The sequence below is a fragment of the Pituophis catenifer genome, unplaced genomic scaffold, assembly GCF_029215685.1.
Source record: "Pituophis catenifer annectens isolate HBS135680 unplaced genomic scaffold, rPitCat1.0.hap2 SCAF_2, whole genome shotgun sequence".
NCBI lineage: Eukaryota > Metazoa > Chordata > Lepidosauria > Squamata > Colubridae > Pituophis > Pituophis catenifer.
Window position 1 is genome coordinate 217,601,421 of NW_027256882.1, and position 21,727 is coordinate 217,623,147.

The following is a 21,727-nucleotide window of genomic DNA, read 5'->3' on the forward strand; positions in this document are numbered from 1 at the left end:
AAAAATACAGATGTGTCTTCCGTTCTTCGACTGCAGGAACCAAACACTGTAGCTCAAAGGGGGACCACTGAATTATCTTGTCCTAAAACGGGGGACTAGGCCGTGCTGACAGAGCCTTGCGGCACTCACTCACAAACAGGCATGGAACTAGGCCGGTCCAGAGCTTCCCCACAGTGATAAAGCTGTCTCAATCAACTCACATTGGAAAAGTTCCACACAGCCAGTGGCTCCTAACTGGGAAAGTTGGCCCCATTTATGTCATGCTCCATGCAACATTTCTGACAATGCATCAAGGAACTGAGCAGTCACAGCCAAATGGAATAGGAAGGAACGAAACGAAACGTCCAATTCAATTCCACAATCAAGCACAGATATTTACCCAGCTTGGTCCATCAGCAATTGAGAAACATTTGATGCAAGAAGTGTTTCCCCCCTCCTTGTTTACAACTATATCTTGGCTTTGTATCCAGGGATAGAAATGCCTGCTTTTGTTTTTTGCGTATGCTAGAAAATAAACCAAGTAATTTGCAGACTGTATTTTCCTTTTCCACCCAAACTACTAAGCCATGGCCGATTATTTATAGGGCATCTCATCTTATATTAGCCCGTACCTTAAATTGAAAGCATTTAAATACAAAAGAGAGGATTCTTTAAAAAGTGACGTTAAAAGCTCCAAATTCATAGGACTCACTGCAGGATCATCTACAGGGTCAGTCAAAAAATAATAATAATAGTGAGTATACAATTGAAGCCCCTTTTTTTTCTCCTGCATCACAAAAAAAAAAGGGGGGGGGACTGAACTTTTAACCACATGGCCACAAGCACCATTTTGATTTCATTGAATCCCTGACATGTATTTTAACAAAGGTTCAAATAATTCAGAATCTGGGAAACATCCCAACTCATGCACAATTTAAGAAGTTTTCCAACACCTGCACAAGCCAAAGCACTGATTCTTAGCTGCCCTTGAAATTTAGTTACATCTGCTTAAAAATGGAAGTGAATAATGAGGCTTGATTGCTCTCTACATAACTAACTCCTAAAAGTGTGTCATGGTAACAAGAGGCAAAAAAAAACAAAAAAAACAAAACACCCAACCCAGACGGATAATTAAACTCAAACCTTTCCAAGTTCATTTGCTTGCTTGCAAAGAACATGGAATTAAAATAGAGATTGAGAGATAAACTGGTTTTGTTTTTGTGTTTTGTTTTGCAGAAATCTAGTAGATGATTGCTGAATTGCTCTCCTTCCGAGAACTCGGCTGAAATATGACTTAACTGCCTGGAGACCGAGTAAAGCCTTACAACCAGACAATTTTTATTCCTTCCCTGACTTTTCTCCTACATCTTTATTTTCTGAACTGTAGTAAACAAGTCTCCAACGAGTGAACTATTATATATGGATAAAAAAAAACCAACACTGCCATAGGTTTATGGTATTTTGATGGATTAAGAAGAGAGCCAGCTTCTCAAGGATTGTTCCTCTCTTAAACTGACTGCAGAGTTTAAAGGGATTTCATTTGCTCAATTAATGTGTAAATATACACCAGCAGCAAAGGAGGGACATCTGCAAAGCAATTCTGTTAAATCCTTAATACATAAATCTGGTGATTATTTCCCAACCAGAACACAGCCATCAACATACTCGCAGACACCCACACCCGTTTTTTCCATTCTTCCTTGCTTAATGTGGCAGGGTAAAATGTCACCCAGTTCCCTGCCCACTGAGGGTGTGACAGGCAGTCAAAACAGAAGGGAAATTGCTTTACTTTGGGGTGGGGGGAGGTGCACTTGTGGAAATACAGGCTTTCTGCTTTCCGTGCTTCCTCGTCGTACAGATTCAGGCATTTCTTAGGTCACTCAGAACAAACTTTTTTTTTTTTTTTTTTTTTTGGAGATTCTGCTCTGGCCACCTCATTAGGTGTCCTTTGCTTGTGCAAGGACCCCCCTTGGCCGATCTTCCCACTAGAGATTCAGGCCTTTTGGAGAAAAACAGCAGGTAAAGAGGACGGGACACTTCCGTTGCCTTTCAAGTAATCTTGAGGGGAGACTTCTTGTGAGCACAGAGGAGAGTGACGTAGGGCACCCCGATGAATGCCCACTTCTCACTGGGCCAGAACTTGATGACGGGGCCTTGTTCGGGGATCTCGGAGACAGCATCAAAATAGGCAAAGCAGACGCAGCCCAGGTAAGCTGCAATACAGATGAGGATGTGCCTGGAAAAGAGAGAAGGGAAAGGACTGAGGTTTGCTTCGGTTTCAGATCTTAGAACATAGACTAATAGATTTGGAAGGGACCTCGGAGGTCTTCTAGTCCAGTCCCCTGCTAGAGTAGGAGACCCTATATCAGTGATGGCTAACCCTTTCTGGACCGAGTGCCCAAAGCGCGGGTGTGCACGCGTGAATGCATGCGCACATGCCCAAACCCCCAAAATGCAATGTGCATGCGGTCCCCGTGCATGCACGCATGCTCCCCAAATGCCCATCCCTGTGCATGTGCAGCCCCCCGCATGCGCCCCGCCCCCCCACTCTTATGCAGCAGAGGCCCAAAGACCAGCTGGCTGGTGGGAGGTGCACGCACATGCGTGGTGGAGCTGAACTGGGGCGACAGCTCACGTGCCCATAGACAGGGCGCTGCGTGCCACCTCTGGCATGTGTGCCATAGGTTCGCCATCACGGCCTTATATCATTTTGGACAAATAGTTATCCAGTCTTTTTTTTTTTTTTTTGAAAGCCTTCAGTGATGGAGCACCCATAACTTTTTTGTTAGGAAATTTCTTCTTAGTTCTAGTTGCTTCTTTCCTTGGTTAGTTTCCATCCATTGTTTCTTGTCTTGCCTTTTGGTGCTTTGGAAAATAGTTTAGACACCCCCCCCAATCTTTGTAAGAGCCCGTCAAATATTGGAAGAGTGCTATCATGTCCCCCCTAGTCCTTCTTTCCATTAGACTAGGCATACCTAATTCCTATAACTGCTCTTCGTATGTTTTAGTTTCCCAGCCCCCTAATCATTTTTGTTGCTCTTCTCTGCATTGTTTCACAAGGAGGGGCATCGCTTGAGGTCAGTGGAAGTAGCAAATTTACGGACTTTTGCAGCGAAGGAAAACTATGAAGCTTTCTCAAGAAATGGAGAGCTTTTGTAAAAGTTTTTTATTTTTATACTGCTCACACAACAATGCAGAAAACATTCAGTAACTGCTCTGCCGTCTGTGGCACCCTGGAAACAAGAAGAGACTGTGTGCATTGTGAAGGCAAGCTTGGATCCCAGGGCTCAACTCAAGGATACTGAGAGAACCCAGGGGGAGTTGTTAACACTTTTATATGTGCATTGGCAATTTTTTTCCTCTCTGGAAAGAAGGCAAATTAACTTCCTTTCTCAGAGATGCTGATTTGAGACCTCACAATATGAATCAGCTGCTTTTCTGAGTACTGGGTCTATGATTTATGGGAAATAGGGTTCAAATCAGGATTTGAAGCAGAAATGGTGGTAATCCTTGGTTTGTGGGCCACTTGGAACCACTGGACTATTTTTAATGATTTCAAAGGTCTTCGGACTCTGAAATTTGATAATAAAAATAGGAGACATTGATTGTAGCTGGGGAATAATGGTTTAAACCAGAGGTGTCCAATCTTGACAAGTCTGAGACTTGTGGACTTTAACTCCCAGAATTTCTCAATCAGCATAGCTGGTTGGGGAATTCTGGGAGTTGAAGTCCACAGATCGTAAAGTCTTAAAGTAGTAAAAATCTTTGCCCCTTATGTAATCCCTCTGCTATCTTGTGTCATTGATCCGCCTACTGTAAATCTGTAGCACCTCCAACCAAAAATATCAGCCTCCAGTTATGGAAGGAGGCCCAGCAATTTCCTTATTCTGGCGGATCTTGCTATGCCACTGTCAGAACACAAATGAGGGAGCAGAAATATATTTTTCTATCAGAATTTATTTTGTTGGTGCTATCTAGGTGCAAGGTGCTATCTTGACTGATTCATGGAACAAACTAATCACCAAAAACACCTTATGCAAGATCTGGTTTTAATATGAAACACACCAAGAAACTGTGCCGCTATTGCAATGAAAACAGATACACACCAGTAAAGGAAAATACTTTAAAAAGGAGACTAAAAGGAAGACTCACCATACGCAGTGTAAATAGGGAAAATTAAAAGATGACCAAATCTCGCAAAATACTTTGTCACTAATCCAACAAAATAGTGCCAACATCCACCACAGGCCAGAAAACAGTCCTAGCTTATAAACTCGGACATTGTCACACCTAGAGAGAAAAGTGATAACTGGGAGTTACATCGGCAATAGTGTAAATGAATAAAACTGGTGGAAGTTTAAATCAAGCCAAGTCAACCTGGATTATTAATCAAAATACAGTTTTTGGTTAAGTCTGTTGAATTACTGATTGACACAAATGAAATATCAAAGGTAGGAACGTCTACAGGTTAGGGTCCAAACAATCAAGATGGACTGATCGAAGCTCTGCCCAAAAACCACACAGCAATTTAGCCACTACCTTTTGGGACCATAGCTGACCAGAAACATGCAAGCAACCAAATTTCAATTTTAAGAGATGTTATAGCTTTTGATCTTACTGGATTTATCTTTCTACCTAAAAAGGTGAATTTGAAGAGTTTTGCTTCCTTTTGCACCAATATACTATCACCTAAGGCTCTTTATTACGGCAATAACACTTGGGGGAAGATGATATTTGCTTAGTGAGAAGAAAATCTGTCAGATTTCTTCCATGAGTTCAATTTTGGTTTAAGTTTGGTATTGTATATATATATGGTTTATATTAGTTGCATGTGTGTATTCTATACATCAGGGGTCCCCAACCCCGGCACTGGGCCGTGGCATGCCAGCAACTGGACCATGTAAACAAGCGAAGGCCCATCTGCGGGGTGCAGGCAGCATGTGAAACCACGCCCCCTCCCGTCCACAGAAAAACCTCTCTCCACTGAACTGGTCCCTGGTGCCTAAAAGGTTGGGGGCCACTGCTTTACATGGCACCGCTACATTGGTCCATAACTTACAATTATGAGAACTTTTTTGAACATTTACCATAGATGGTTTGAATTTTGATGTGATGGCTGTCCCGTGTTGTGGCATCTAGTCCATGTTCTGTATTTAGGGGAGTATTCTTTGTATTTAACATCAGAGCTTCTAAAGTCTCAAAAGGGGATTCAGGCCACGTGCTACACTAGGAGGTACTAAGTTCACCTTATGTTATGTATTAAGCAAGTTTATAAAGGGGACAGGGGATGGAAGAGACTAAGAGTACTTCTCCTAGGACCACACTACCACTGAAAAAGCCAAAGGACAACTTTCAACTAGAAATGGGATGAGATTGTGCTGGAACAAACTATGCCAGCATTGGAGAGCCTATTTGGTCTAGTGCAGGGGTCTGCAACCTTAAACACTCAAAGAGCCATTTGGACCCGTTTCCCACAGAAAAGAACACACCGGGAGCCACAAACCCCTTCCCGTGCCTGACTATTTCCTGAGCGGCCACAAAACTAGCATATGTAATTGAATTAAATGTTCTGTTTTCTTCTGAAACTTTTCTTTTCTTGGATTTTATCCATGGTTGGCCTACCATGGATAAAACGGTTGAAAAGCTCGATAAATCGCATGCCAGCAGGTGTCGCACATTGTGACACATATTTTGAGTGACCGGGAACCGCAGCAGAGGAGTGAAAGAGCCACATGCGGCTCCAGAGCTGCAGGTTGCTGACCCCTGGTCTAGTGAGTAAGGTACCAGGTTACAAAGTGGGAGACTGCGAGTTCTAGTCCTGCCTCTGCCATGAAAGCCAGTTGGATGACCTTGAGCCTGTTCCTCCCACTCAGCCCAACTCCCTTCACAAAGTTGTGGTTGTGTGGAACATAAGAGGAGGGAGGTGTGTTGGATATTTTTGCCGCCTTGAGTTATTTGTAAAAATAATAAAGGCGGGATCTAAATAAATGAATTAAACATAATTTATCTGCTTTGCCTCAGTCAGTCTGGTACATACCTTTTAAGTTCTGCAATAAGCAGGGCGCTGCAGGGAAGTCCTAATGTCATCAAGGAGATGTTATTAATGGCGGGTTTCACAAAGGCGAGGCAGGTAGTGACTCCAGAAAGAATGCCCACTGCAGCTTTGAACCGGCCTCTGCAAAATATATGTATTTTTAAACAGGGTCACTCTGGGATGAAATAAAGACATAAAAACAGGTGTCAAAAACTATTTGCCCAGTATAATTGATGCTTCAGTTGTTCGAGAGAAGAAAAAAACCCACAGGTTTTGCAAACCCAAATGCGTTTGTTTTAAGGGACATAGAATGGAGGACCACATACTTTACTTACTTAGAAAATGGATATGCTGCCTATTTCAAAATGTACAAGTACTATAGACCTCGACTTACAGCTGGGAAATTTGATCGTCAGTTGTTGCAGTCACCACGTGATCAGACTTGATTTTACAACAGCTGTTAAGTGTATCAAGTGAATTAAATCCAGTTTATCCAATGTCAGAAAATGGCAAAAAAGTCACAAAACCTGATCACGTAACAGTGGGATATTGCAACCAGTTATAAATGTCCCAAAGGTGCTTTTTCAGGAGGCAGCTAAACTTTGTTTTTCCTTTCTTTGCTAAAGATGTTTAGTTTCTCATCCAAGAAGCTTCTTCAGCACTGAGTGGATGGTGGGAAACGGAAGGATTTATACTTCTTGCAGACAGGTTGGTCATTTGCATTCTTTTAGAGAGTCACTGAGGCCACTTGGAGGTTTATCTGTGTCCTCAGGGTCACCCACATCCATGCAAATGACCAACTGTCTGCAAGGAGAATAAAACCTTCCATTCCCCACCATCCAGTCAGAAGAAGCTTCTTGGATGAGAAGCTAAACGTCTTCAAAGAAAAACAAGACAGTCCAGTTGCCTCCTGAAAAAGCACCTTTGAGACTACCATGACCTGGATGACTGAGAATCTCCAGACTTTTAACCAGTCATAAATGCATCAGTTGTCGTGTGCCCAAAATGCAATTACATGACCAGGAAGTGCAGCACTTGTAACTTTGAGAACAAAGGTCCTAAGTCCATTATAACTTTGAATGGTCATTAAGCAATAGATCACAAGTCAAGGATTACCTGTAATAAAAATGAAACAATCACAGCTTCCGTAAAAGGCATTTAATCTTATATTCCAGGTGAGCAGGAATAATTTAAAATCCCTGTGCAGCAACAAGGAGAGGATCTGGTTTAATTCCAGCAACAGTTTGTTCCACTTGCATTATGGAAAAGCCCCAAAGTACAGGTAGCCCTCAAGTTACAACCGTTCATTTAGTGACCACTCGAAGTTACACGATCGCTGAAAAAAAGTGATTTATGACCATTTTTCATACTTATGACTGTTGCAGCATCCCCATTGTCACGTGATCGAAGTTCAGACACTTGGCAACTGACCAAGTGATCATTTATGACCTCTGCAGTGTCCTGGGATCATGTGATGGCCTTTTACGACCTTCTGACAAGTAACGTCAATGGGGAAAACCAGATTCAATTACCAACTGCAGTGATTCTCTCAACAAATGTGGCAAGAAAGGTCGTAAAATGGGGCAAAGCCTACTTAACCAATGCCTCACTTAGCAACATAAATGTTGGGCTCACTTGTGGTCGTAAATTGAGGACTACCTGTAATTGCAACAAAATGTATGTAGCAAGGTCTGGAAACAGTGCCCTGTTATTGACCCAAGAACGCAAAGCAAACAGTAAAGGAATAAATGTCAGTTGAGAAGGATCAGGGCCATAATTAAGTTCCAGTTCAGAAGATTTATTGCTCCATCCTATGCAGTGACTAGATAACTTGATGTAGAACGGGTTGAGTCCAATCCTTCCTGAATTCCATTGACCCTTATCTGGTGAGAATTTATTCACACGAGATAAAGTGTCAAACACAAGAATCTAGTCAACTACAATTTACAAAGCCTTACACAACTTAAGACTACGGATGTCAAAGTTGTGGCGTCACACTGCCGTCACATGACAAATTGCGATCTTTTTTCCCTTCGCAGAGCTGGGGTGGGCGTGGCCTGGGCGTGACACCTCTGGCCCGCAGACCGCCAGTTTGACACCCCTGACTTAGACCAAAGTTAGGTGTTTAAGACGACTTGATGGAAGAGAAGAGCAGGCAAAACGAGTCGAGTCCAACCCTTCCTGAATTCTGTTGAATTCCTGAATTTATTCACACCAGATAAGGGTCAACAGAATTCAGGAAGGGTTGGTGGGAACATAACGACTCTAGGCTGATGAATTGCTTTACTCAGCTCTTCTCCTACATCATGTTGTCCTATGCCTTAGTATACTCTAGTAAGCACCCTGAATTGTGTTCAAAAACACAAAAGGCAAAACAAGTTGTTTGGTCATTTCGAAGGTGGTTCTATTCATCATCACACTCATTACTGCACAACTGCTTTCTCTGCCAAGTACAATTTTGGTACTGACTTTATGGGTGACCACATGAAGAAAATTCTGAGGATATGAGTACATGAACCACCGATACTAGGTTGCAAATTGAAGATTACCTGTATGTGTTGAGCTACAGCAAAGGTGTCAAACTCAAAGCCCATGGGGTGCTTAGATCTGGTCCATGGGCCGCCCTGGAAATAGCGAAGGAATGGGCCATGGTGCCTCTGCCAGTGAAAATGGGAGCTGTTTTTGCTGGCAGAGGGCTGCAGGAAAATCCCCCCAGGCCCACCACAGGTGCCCCCAACAAGGGTGACGTCGAGCTGGTCACACCATCCTGGCCATGCCCACCCCTCCCGAGGTCAAACACAGCCCTGATAAGGCCCTCAATGCAATAGTTTGACACCCCTGAGCTACAGGATGGAGACCAAACAATGAACTTAATTTAGGAATTCATCAGAATACATCAACAGCTCTCCCTTTAAATGAGCCCTATTCTATGGTCACGTGCTGTTCACACTCCCAAGGGCTAAATTTTGTTGTAAGTGGCAAAAGGGAAACTTATAATTGGTCCTCTGAGAATTGCAGCAAAACTGGTAGAAGAGTTTACGGATTGGCACCCGATTCTTACTACACAGAAGGCTGTAAGCAGGGCTGGCACCCTACTGCCTATTTCAACTGCCAATTTGGGAGACAGTAGCAAAATGTTTTCATTTCTTTAAAAATAAGTATATGAAATTACACTTACAGAAACAATGAAAATAATTGTCTGGTGAACAAGGGAAAGAAAGGCATATAAAGGCATGTTTGCTAGAAAAAAATGGAAAGTGCAAGGATAATATTGTATTATGTGTATACAAAAAGAAAAATCTTGGCAAAACTGTAGTTCCAGTTCACAGAGCAAAGACTATAAATAATATTGACTATAAATAATATTCCAAGAGAAAATGCAGGACAATTTTGGAAATTAAAAAGAATTGCTTTGGAAGTGAAAGAAGAGGGAGAAACACATAACTCTGGATGAAACTGAAGCAAGGGAGGGCTTAAAACAGAGGTCTTCATTATAGCGGCGAGACTGACATACGCGCAACTTTGGAAAAATCAAAATATCCCAACAGAGGAGGCTATTATAAAAAAAAAATTTAGAATGTGCGGAAGCAGATACGCTAACTAAAAAACTATAGGATAGAGAGCAAACACTTCTCCGGAATATAATTTAGAGCTATAGTACCGAACACTTGTTCATTAAGGTACTATATGGAACTAGGATGTACGTAGGTTTATTGTTGTATTGTGTTTTGTGTGTCATTTTGTGTTGTGTTGTTTTTTCTTTTTAACTGAAATGTAAATAAAGATTATTTAAAAAAAAAAACACAGAGGTCTTCAAACTTGGCAACTTTAAGACTTATGGACTTTAACTCCCAGAATTCTCTAGTCAGCTATGCTGGCTGGAGAATTCTGGGAGTTGAAGTCCACAGGTCTTAAAGTTGCCAAGTTTGGGGACCCCTGGCTTAAAGGGACATTTTATAGATTTTTATGGGAATTACAGGGTGCTACTTTGGTGTAGTGATTTAAGGCATCATCTACGCATTTTGAGTTTTAGTCCTGCCACAGGCACCAAGCCAGCTGAGTGACCTTGGCCCAGCCACTTTCTCCACCCTCGGAAGGCGGCAATGAGAGTCAATACTGACTGAGAGAATTAAAACAAACACTGGGTTATTGCCCCCATCATGATGAAAAACAGGTAATAAAAGCTGTATGAATATTGACATTTTGGAAGCAGGAAAAACTGACTACCGCCATCTTAGGGAGAAAAAAAAAGATCAGTACACAATGTTTAAACAAGCTTCAGAAAATACAGGTAATCCTCGATTTACGACCACCATTGAACCTTAAATTTCTGTTGCTAAATGAGACAGTTGTTAAGTGAACTTGGGTCCATTTTAAAACCTTTTTTTGTCACAGTGATTAAGCGAATCACTGTTGTTAAGTTGGTTGTTAAGTGAATCTGGCTTCCCCATCGACTTTGCTCATCAGAAGCACTCAAAAGGCGATCACTTGACCCAGGACACTGCCAAGGTCATAAATATGGGTCAATTGCCAAGCGTCTGAATTTTGATCACGTGACCACGAGGATGCGGTTGTAAGTGTGAAAAACGGTAATAAGCCCTTTTTTTCAGTACCGCTGTAACTTCGAACAGTCACTATAAATGAACTGTTGTAAGTCGAGGATCCCCTGTAAGGCAAAAACCATGAGACTGATCTGACTTCCATTAGCTGTGAAAGAGGCAATGGTTTTAAATAGACCTAAATTATGAAAGCCCTTCCAACCACATTTTGGCAGCAAGGCCAGATTTAGCAGCGGGGATGAAGGAGAAGTGCAAAAGTGCAATGCATCCTTATCATAACCAGAGGATTTTAGCAAAGCTGAACCACCCACCATAGTAAAATTCTCTACAGAAACCTTGCACTCTTGCACTTTTATTTACTGAATGGGACTTCTGCGGCTGTGTTTAGCTCAGTCAGACTTTCTGCCTACCTTGCCAGCCATCGGGGTGTGTCCTCAGGGGCAGATCCAGTATCTCAAGCTGCTCCCACCATTGCAATATATAATCCCCAATCAATGTCAGCCAGAACACTCGCATCTGTTAGGGCTCAACCACAATGCTACCTCAGAGTGACAGTAATGCTGAAGCCTAGGAATGTTGTGGACCACCAAAAGGATGGAGACTTCTCCACCAAAGATCTACATTCCCAGACATTTGTGTTTGTGTGTGTGTGTGTATATACAATGTGTGTATTTATATCTATAGTTCTATCTAGATCTATCTATCTATCTATCTATCTATCTATCTATCTATCTATCTATCTATCTATCTATCTATCTATCTATCTATCTATCTACCCTGTCTGTCTGCCTGCCTGCCTGCTTGACTATCTATCTATCTATCTATCTATCTATCTATCTATCTATCTATCTATCTATCTATCTATCTATCTATCTGCCCTGTTTCCCCCAAAATAAGACATCCCCTGATAATAAGCCCAATTGGGCTTTTGAGTGCATGGCAATAAGGCCAAGCACTTATTTTAGGGTTCAAAAAAATATAAGACAGGGTCTAATTTTCGGGGAAACACAATCTATCTGTCTGTCTGTCTATCATCTATCTATCTATCTATCATCTGTCTATCTATCTATCTATCATCTGTCTATCTACCTATCATCTGTCTATCATCTATCAATCTATCTATCTATCATCTATCATGTCTATCTATCTATCTATCTATCTATCTATCATCTGTATGTGCATATACATATATTTTTAATTACTGACTTTTGTTCAATAAATCATCAACCGTCTCTGAAGGGCTGGTTATAAACCTCTAAAGTAAAGGGTAATTTCTTTAATTCAGATTGCCTGATGACGATGGGAGCTGAAGTTTAATCGATGTAAAAGGTTCTACACTGGGGGAAGGACTAAGCTATTTTTCGTAATTTTGTCACATGGCAAATAAATCCTTGGTGAATAATCGGCCATATACTTATGAGAGATAGAACAAAAGAAAAGGATTAATCGCAAATATGATATCTCTGCTCCTCTCGCCTTTGCTCTGAGGCTCAGGGGCTACACGTTAATCCTATAATCTTTTGGGGAAGAGTTGCTGAGGGATTAGACCAACCATCTCTAACCCAATTCTCTCTCATTACCCCAGCAACCTCCAACAAACATGCCACTGGGAAAATCCTAAGCCTTTTCATAGCTTTCTTCCTTGTGTCAGTATTTCAGCCTGCTCGGCATTATCTGTATAACATTATGAGGAGCATCCTAAGTACAAAAGAATTGAATAATATATCGGTGGCAGCTATGTTGTACAGTATTGAAGAATCCAGGCAGAAAAACTAGATTTCAGTAATTCACTCAGAATAAATTTAGCCATATTACCCTATGGCAGGGGTGGGCAAATGTGGCCCTTTTACAACCTGTGGTCTTCAACTCCCCTTTTTTTTAGTTCCTCATACAGAGTTGAAGACGACAGGTTATAAAGGGGCCACATTTGCCCACCCTTGCCCTATGGGATATTTATCTACTACTAAAACTCCCATTGTCATGACTTTTAACTGGGCAAACCAGTGCATCCTAGGGCACCAACTTTAAACCAAGGTACTTCAAATGAGCTAATTTACAGTATGTGTCCAAAATCCAGACCCATGATTTTTGAGGGAGTGAAATTTGAGAAAGATATGGCTGCTTCAGAGCTGATGGCTGCTGCTGCACTGCTATGATCAAGTGAACTTCATTTTCAACATTTCATGACAGTTTCCCAGCCAGTCAAGCAATTCCTTGCTCTTCCCCCACCCAGCACAAGCCTCTTAACTTGCTGAAAGAGAAGTTGAATAGGGAAGGAATAAAGGGAGGAGGAAGGGCCAAGCAGCCTTCCTGACCCACACTGGCCCCCATGCAACATCCCCGACCTGCATGGCACATCTCATATACTCTCAAGCATCCCAAGGCACCTTTCTCTACCCGCAACCTCCCCATGTGCCCTCCCCCATCTACAAGACACCTATCATACAGCCCTGCAACCCACACACACCGTTTGTGACCTGTGCCACACTTTTGCGTGCCCTACCTGACCAATGTGGCATCTCTTACACCTCCCCATGATCCCCCCACAAGGGGCTGCATACTACCTGATGCATGTGGCCTCTCTTACACATGCACACACCCTCTTCCTGAACTGAGCAGCACCTCTTGCACATCCCCCTGTACAATTCCTGATTCACAGCCCAGCACACCATTTGCGGGAGGGCAGAAGCAGGGAAGGGAAGGGGATTTCTAATGCTGCCCATCAGTTTTCCACAAGGAAACTCAACAGGAAGTTGGAAATAGCTCCTACTCTTACCGTTTTGCTCATCCACGGTCATTCTGTTTCTCTGTTTAAGTAAGGAAATATCTCTGAACCAATGACCCATTGGGGCATGGATTTATTTTATTTAATTTATATCCCACATGTATTGCTTTTATAGACATCTCAAAGCAGTGATCATACCTAGTACTCTTTACTCCTCCTATTATCCCTCCTCTACGACAGCCCTGTGACTTAGGCTGAGAGTGTGTGACTGATCCAAGGTCACCTAGCCAGTTTTCACGCCTAAGGCAGGAAATCCATCATCTCCTGATTTCTAGAGTGGTGCCTTAACTACTGGACCAAACTAGTTTGTGTAGTTCTTCCTAACTGGGTAAATTCCATCAAGATAGTGCCCTTTAATTTTCCTCCTTAATTCAACATGCAAGACAATTATGAACTTTAACATTTATCTTCTTCCCCTTTTTTTTGCATCAGTGTTATGAGGTAGCTACATAGATACACTTTCCCTAATCTTAAATTTTGGGGACAAACTGGAGTCTTCTGCTTTGTCATTTGTCTAGCACTGGCAGCAATAGGAAGACCGTAACACAGGGAGGTTAGCTGCAAGTTGGAGAAGCTGTAATGGAACTAAATCCCAATCTGCTTGCCTATATAAAGATAAACCTAAAGCTAGCTTACAACACATCAGTTCGAATTTCCTGCACTTGTTTTTTGTCAAGAATCTTCTTTCTGTGTTCCTTCTTTCAAGAAAACAGTCATGATATTAAGGCATAAAAAGCTGAACACAATGCTTTCCAGAGATATTTACCTGTCATTCCTAAACATTTTGGGCAGATACCTTCTGGGGAACCACATAGCCAGAGCACACATCAGAACCCAAAGTATAGCAAGTTCATCGAGCATCTGACCCAGGAAGCTAAGCGTAGCATGGAAGTAGACAGATCCAATTCCTAGAGATACAGTAAACAAGTATTATTCTACCACTAAGGCATGGTCATATCATTATTTTCCAACATCTGAAAAATTAAACCTTTACACATTAGATGAAACATACTGTACAAGATGAAAAGCCAAGTTATAAAAGAAAGGCAACATTCACCCTCCAAAATCAACATTAATTTTAATGTACTTTTCCGCCAAATCTTCAATTTGTGAAGATTTTGCTTGGCCAGCCAGTCTTATAGAAATATTTAATTCGAGGTTCTTAAAAGCGCTGAAGCAGGACAAATCTTACACGGTACTTTGGTCTACAGTGGAGTAATGGGTGATTTTTCCCACGTAATTTTTTACTTAGATTTTTATTCTGCTTTTTTTATATACTGCATTTGGTCAACTCCAAGTGGTAAACATACTTAATACTTCAATAGAAGAGAATATTTGTAACTCAGGGTTGAAATGAGGGGCTCTTGGTGCTCTCTGAAATTGTTTTCTTGCAGATGTTTCATTACCAAACTAGGTAATATCATCAGTGAGGTTTGCTCTCTTTTTATATACTAGTGCAGGGGTGTCAAACTTGTGGCGTCAGGCGGCATCATGTGACGTATGGGGACTTTTTTCCCCTTCGCTAAACCGGGCGTGGGCATGGCCAACGCATGATGCATCTGGCCCGCAGGCCGGGAGGTTAACAACCCTAGTGTACTAGTGGATTTTCTTCTCAGTCTTGGTGGAAATGTTCTTGGTGGTTTCTTGATTAAGCTCTCATTTACTGTTTGTTTGTCTGAGTTGGTGCTTCCTTGATTGGAATTTTGTTTACTTCTTGATTATTGTTCTAATGTTAATCTTGGTGTTAATCTCTGCTCATCTGGGTATTGATTAATGGTCTTTGGAATTTACTTTTTGATCTTTCTCTTTTTTTGGCTTTGCGATTGTCTCTTTTGAATGATATGTAGATGTTGTTTATCTATATCTTCATGAGCCGGGGTGGCGCAGTGGTTAGAGTGCAGTATTGCAGGCTACTTCTGCTGACTGCCGGCTGCCTGCAATTTGGCAGTTCGAATCTCACCAGGCTCAAGGTTGACTCAGCCTTCCATCTTTCTGAGGTCAGTAAAATGAGGATCCAGATTGTTGGGGGCAATATGCTGACTCTGTAAACCGCTTAGAGAGGGCTGTAAAACACTGTGGTATGTAAGTCTAAGTGCTATTGCTATATGTGCCTGTTGATTGCTGATTTGTCCCAGTGCCAGGCTTCCAGAAATTCTGTAGTGTTTTTTAGACCTTGGCTTGGTCTAGGATGCTCATAGTTTACCACGTAATACTCCTGCCTCCTCTTTTCCCCACAACAATCCTGTGAGGTAGTGAGACTGCTCAAAGTCACTCAGCTGGCATTTGTGCCTAAACTCAAGTTAGGCCAGTACCTTCACCACTACTCCAAACCGTTTTCCCCATTCACTGAGATTTCATACAAGGAAGAGCACCAGTTATATGTTTTGGACTTCAATTCACATCAGGTCTAGACACTTTGAACAATGACACAGGAATGTGGAATTTTTATTTAAAAGTATCTGGACAACACCTTGTTGTCTACCTAACTGAAGATAATGTCAAGAAGATGTTCTGTAACATAAATTGCTAGTGATGTGGCTTTCTTAATAGAATGGTATTTAAATTACACTTTTATGATAATATTTGTTTAGGAGACGCCCAGATGAACGGCTATATAAATATTTTAAATAAATAAATACATAAAAGTAAAATATTGTACAATCCAATTCTCAGTCAAGGAAGAGAAACAGAGTGCAATCATGCTTATCCAAAATAAAAAAAATAAGATTAAACAATTTTGACTTGGGTTATTTCTGTGTGTTTGTATTTTAACGACTGGGTATTTCTTCAGATTCCTATGGGAACAGAACTTATGGACAAAAAGAAGTGACAACATAACTTAGCAAAAACTGGATTGCTACATCAGTTGTAATAGCCAAAGAAATCAGTGAAGTAAGATGAATATATTAGTTGATTATATGATACATTAAAGGGGTCATGATAGTATCAGTTTCCAATACTGTTCTTCTTTTTGAGTACATATTCTGCTTCTGAATTACATGTAGTCCTCAACTTACAACCCATTCATTTATGATTGTTCGAAGTTACAACAGCACTGAAAAAATGTGACTTATTACCTTTTTTCACACTTAAGACTTTTATAGCATCCCCAATATCATGTGATAAAAATATGGATGGTTGGCAATTGGCACGTATTTATGACGGTTGCGGTATCTATAATCATGTCATCACCTTGACTTGACAAGCAAGTCAATGGGGAAGCCAGATTCCCTTAACAATCATGTTATTAACTTCATTGCAGTGATTCACTTAACAACTGTGGCAAAAAAAGGTCACCAAATGGGGCAAAACTCACTTAACTGCCTTGCTGAGCAGCACAAATTCTGGACTCAACTGTGGTCATAAGTCAAGGACCCACCTGTAGTTATATGCTTAAAAAACACCCACTCAATTGAGGTATCTTTTGATTTCATGGTAGTACATAATTTAAAAATGATAATAAACTCCTAATTTTCATGTCACATCCCAAAAAAATTCAGAATAACTTACCTACAACCACTAGCAAGGTCCATATTAAATATATTCCACTGTTGAAGCAGGTTGCATATTGTCGGAATAAGCACATACATATAGGGGGCAGGACAAAAAACAAGACGTTGCTTATCTAGAGAGAAAAAAAGTGGAAAATATTTAAATAAGCAGAAAAATTACAGATTTTTTTTTCTCCATTCCTTTCTCTAGTAGGAATTTTGCACCATTAATCAAACGATAGCCATAACAAAAAGGAGACCGTAATTAATCAGTGGTTTGCTATTTTCACTGTATACAGCAGCCTTTCAGGCAAAGGCAGAGGTGAAGATCTCCCTGTACGCTGTTGTGACACATCTGTGATATATATATATATATTTGCAGTTAAAATTGGTCACATTTGCTCAGTACCATTTGAGCAAGATTTTGTGAGACGATTTCTGCGTTTGCAGAGATCAAGGGGTCGAAGAGGGTTCGTCACAGCATAAGCTCTGCCATCTGTTGACCAACGCCCTATCCAGTTCCTTCAGGCAATCAACTGGGGTAGTAGATGCTACTGAATTGCTGGATTGTCTTAATCCAGGTATATTTTTGTATTACTGTAGGAAGGCTGTGCAGAGAGTGGTGAGGACAGCAAAAAAGACTATCGGAAGTTCACTCCCTTCTATCCAGGACGTGGCATTTAAGAACTGCTTGACCAAGGCTTGCTCTACTGTCAGACACTCTACACATCCTCTCTAGGAACGGTTTTCTTCGTTATCTTTTGGGATGAGACTTTGTGGTACCGAAACAGAACTAGATTCTGTAATCATTTCATACCATATAGTATCAACCTTGTTAACTTTCAAGTCTTTTTTCCGCTATGTATTCTAAATGGTCTGTCGTGTGAGTGTGCGTGCGTGTGCGTGCGTGTGTGTGGTATGTGTATTTGAGAGCAGGCATCAGAATTTCATTTTTTTAAATGTGTGCTAATGTGTTCACAGAAAAAAGGGACAATAAAGTTTCTCTTATCTATCTATATTGGAAACAATTCCCATTTCCTCTTTGAGGGAAGATTTCAGAAAAGGTGGTAAGCTTCAACTACAGAAGATACTAGAAGAAACAGGTTATTCAGATCCCTTCAAGTCAGGATCTAGCCCATGGAAGTCTGTACAAGGAGTACTTGCTTAATGGCTGCCCTATTTAGTGATGAGGGTGCTGAAAAATTAACCACAGGTAGTCCTTGAGTTACAATAATTGGAACTGGTATTTCCGTCATTAAACAATGCAGTTCTAAAGTGTGATATCACATGCTTTGCTTAGTGACTGCTGTCATTAACGAAATCCCACTATTGTCACCAGGGTGGATAAAAATCATTTTTTTAATTAAAAAAATGATTTTTAAAAATTTAAATCAGATTTTTTTTTATTTTTATCGGATTTATTTTAATAAAATGCTTTTGGAATAAATAAATATCTAAAGATAGTTTTCTATTTGAGATACATAGGCTGTATATTCTGCAATACTGGGACTGTCGGTGAGTCAACAGCAGGTCAAAGGAGGAGCCACTGAGGGACAGAGGTGACAGTTGCTCTTTAAAAATTATGATTTAAATCGAGTTGATTTAAATCAAGCCTTTTTGTTAGTGATTTAAATCATGATTTAAATCGTTTTGATTTAAATCAAATCCACCCTGATTGTCACTATTTGTCCCAGACACAACCTTCGCCGTAATATCATAAAGCAGTTTCATGAGGACAAACTACTTAATTCCTACTACAGGACCTACAGGTAGCTTAGCAAATATTGCAGGAATAAATTAACAAAATCACCTCCAGTTAATGAAGTACATAGATTTTTTACTTGGTGTGGTTTATCTTCTTATATGTCCAAATAAAAAAAGTAGTATAACTAAACTTGGACGACAGGAAAAGTGTACGCAGTTTAAGTTTTGCAAATGGTGAAATTATCATCTTTATTATTTTCAAAGCTGTCTTGTTTAGCACAGGAGTGTCAAACTCAAGGTCCGCAGGCCCACTTTGGAAAAAGCGAAGAACTGGCTCACTGTGCCTTGGCCAGGGAAAACGGAGCTCGGGAGGGCCACATGCGGCCCACTTGGGCTCTGTTTTTGGCTGCGACAGCCTCCTGCAGCCCTCTGCCAACAAAAATGGAGCTCGGGGAGATTATGTGCAGCCCTCCCAGGCTCCGTTTTCAGCCACAACAGCCTCCTGCAGCCCTCTGCCAGCAAAAACAGAGCCTGGGTGGGCCGCGCATAGCCTCCCTGAGCTGTTTTCGTAGGCAGAGGGCAGCCTTGATGAGTGACATCGAGCTGGCCATGCCCACCATGGCCATGCCCCACTGCCCCCCCCCCAGGTCAAACAAAAACCTGATGCGGCCCTCAGTGAAATCGAGTTTGACACCCCTGGTTTAGCACAATTTCTACACCGATGTAAAACTGTGGAGGTTTGTCAACCAGTACTATAGCCTCTTCAATGTAACTAAATTTGTCCAGAATCCTCTTTTCCTAAAGCAAGATTTAAAATGACTGCAATATTTGAGACCATTGCTTTGCTCTATTAATCAACGGCAATCCATTTAAGCTTTATCCTCCAATATGAAAAGTGAATTGCTTCCAAAGAAGGTACTTAACTAAAACCAAAAACAATCCATCCAGCAAAGCTACAAACCCTTAGAATGAGAATACACATTCATAACTTTGGAACTTTTCTATCATCCATCTGATTTTACATATTTCCTATTACCAAAAAAAAAAAAAAAAAAAAAAAGCCTTAACGTTTGTGATCAAGCTACATTTAAACTGACCAGAAATGAACTAGGTTAACTTAAGCAGGTCAAATTTACGGCTGTATGTTCACAACATGCTAAGCTTGGTTAGCATTTTGGGTGGCATAGTGTACTATGTTAATAGTAGTTAATAGTTTTTAAAACTATTTTAAAAAGTTTAATAGTTTAAAAGTTAATAGTAATTAGTTTAGTAAGCATCATGCTTCAATATATCCTGCAGACACCTCCCTCCCAAAAAGGGGATTAATTCAGTAACCAGATTAAATGTGCCTTGTGAATGTGCTGTGAATGCGGTTACCTCCTAAGGCCCAAATAACTACTACTGTAATAAGGCGTAAAATCCAATGAACTGTTCTCTGCTGCTCACAAGGCACTAAAAAACTGGTTTTGCCATTTAGCTTGGGCACTGGTATCATGGATGAGCCCATTTCGGGGTTTCCCTTGAGTGTTTCAACTGCTATTTCAGTTATTTTTAATTTTGGTTGGCTTTGTTTTTACCATTTTCATTGTTAGCCATCTGTTTATATGAGATGGACAACCTGCTAAATAAATACATTCCTCTTTGTGTGGCTATTCCAGTTGATTACTCAAATCTTAGCCACTTTAGGAAGCTGTGGATCTTCAACTCCCAGAATTCCGCAGCCTGAGAGTGGAGATCCAGGCACTTTGTAAAAGTTATACTAAAGTTGAAAAACGGCAGTATACACATAGCAAAAACCTCACAGAATTATATTGCAATTGTGTATCCTAATAATAATAATAAACAATAATTAATAACAATTAATAATAATTTTATTATATATAAATATATATATTTATAATTTATATAATATATATATACACATAAATATAAAAATATATAAAATAAATGTTTCTTAATAGTTTTTAACTTCTATATGTATTTGTATTTATTATGGCTGTTCACCACCCTGAATCCTTCGGGAGTAGGGCGGTATACAAATATGAAAAATAAATAAATAAATAAATAAATATTATAAATAACCAATGATATTTGTGATACATTTTTAAATGTTCAATTGAACTGAGTTTCATGTTTAATGAATAAAAGTTAATAATAATAATAAAATAATAATAATAATAACAACAACAGCAACAGCAACAACAATAAAAAAATAGTAATAGTAATAATAAAAATTTTTTTACCGGACTTGAACATTTTGACTCTACAAAAAACCACTTTACTCGGAACAGCTTACATCCTCGGACGATACCTTAACAGATCTTAGGTTTCTAGCTGCTGAGCTATTAACCAGCCTCAAAGGCTGTGAATCTCACTAAAGATTTAATTATTATTATTATTATTATTATTATTATTATTATTATTATTATTATTATTATTATTATTATTATTATTATTATTTTGAGCCAAAAAAACCTAGATCCACCACCGAGATCTCGGTTACACGGGGCAGTCGGGGTATCACCCCACCTGATGCACAGGTTCCTTCTTTTTTCCAGCCCATCAAGCAAGCAAGGAGCTTCAGCCGGACTATTCCAGGAGCGGCTCCCAGGCCGGCTTAGCGTGTAAGCAACGCAATATTTTGTGTTTTTGCAAAAAAAAAACCCTCCAAAAGCAGCACCCACAAGCGCGGCACCGATTGCAAACGCGCGCTCTCTTTCCCCCCTTTTGCAAAAGCCGAGAGGCGGACGGTCGCTCAAAGTTACGCACCGTGTTGTAAAACTCGGCGATGGTGGGCACTATGGTGTAGTTATCCTCGCACCAGTCCAGTTCGGAGCTGCCTGCCCGGAGATGATCCCACAAGAGGAGGGCGATCATGGCAAAGCTTTTAAGACTAGGCTGCCCCGCAGTTACAAACTCCGGGAAACGCTCATCCGGCACCGGCTCGGCTCACCCCAAGCTGCTGAAATCATTCAAAAGGCAACCCCCCACCACCACCACCAAGCGCCTTCCCCCACCCCTGCACGCGGCAGGATCGCCGCCTGAGCGTCCCGACGTTTTCACCTTAGCGCCTATCTCTCTCTCTCTCTCTCTCTCTCTTGGTGCCGCTCGATCTCCGACGGCGGGGGCGACTTTTTGACGGCAGCGGCGCACACGCCTCCTTCCCAGCTGATCC

At 40.8% G+C, this 21,727-nt stretch overlaps 1 protein-coding gene across 1 annotated transcript; it reads right to left on the reverse strand.

Annotated features, from left to right (window-relative positions):
* Window positions 1–1,434: 1,434 nt before the first annotated feature.
* ACER2 (alkaline ceramidase 2) lies at window positions 1,435–21,469 on the reverse strand. The gene is made up of 6 exons (XM_070935536.1): window positions 21,322–21,469; window positions 16,868–16,982; window positions 14,124–14,265; window positions 6,017–6,154; window positions 4,132–4,269; window positions 1,435–2,215 (listed from the first exon to the last, which is right to left on the reverse strand). The coding sequence occupies exons 1-6, from the start codon at window positions 21,427–21,429 to the stop codon at window positions 2,029–2,031; spliced, it is 828 nt and encodes a 275-aa protein (XP_070791637.1). The 5' UTR covers window positions 21,430–21,469; the 3' UTR covers window positions 1,435–2,028.
* Window positions 21,470–21,727: the final 258 nt, after the last annotated feature.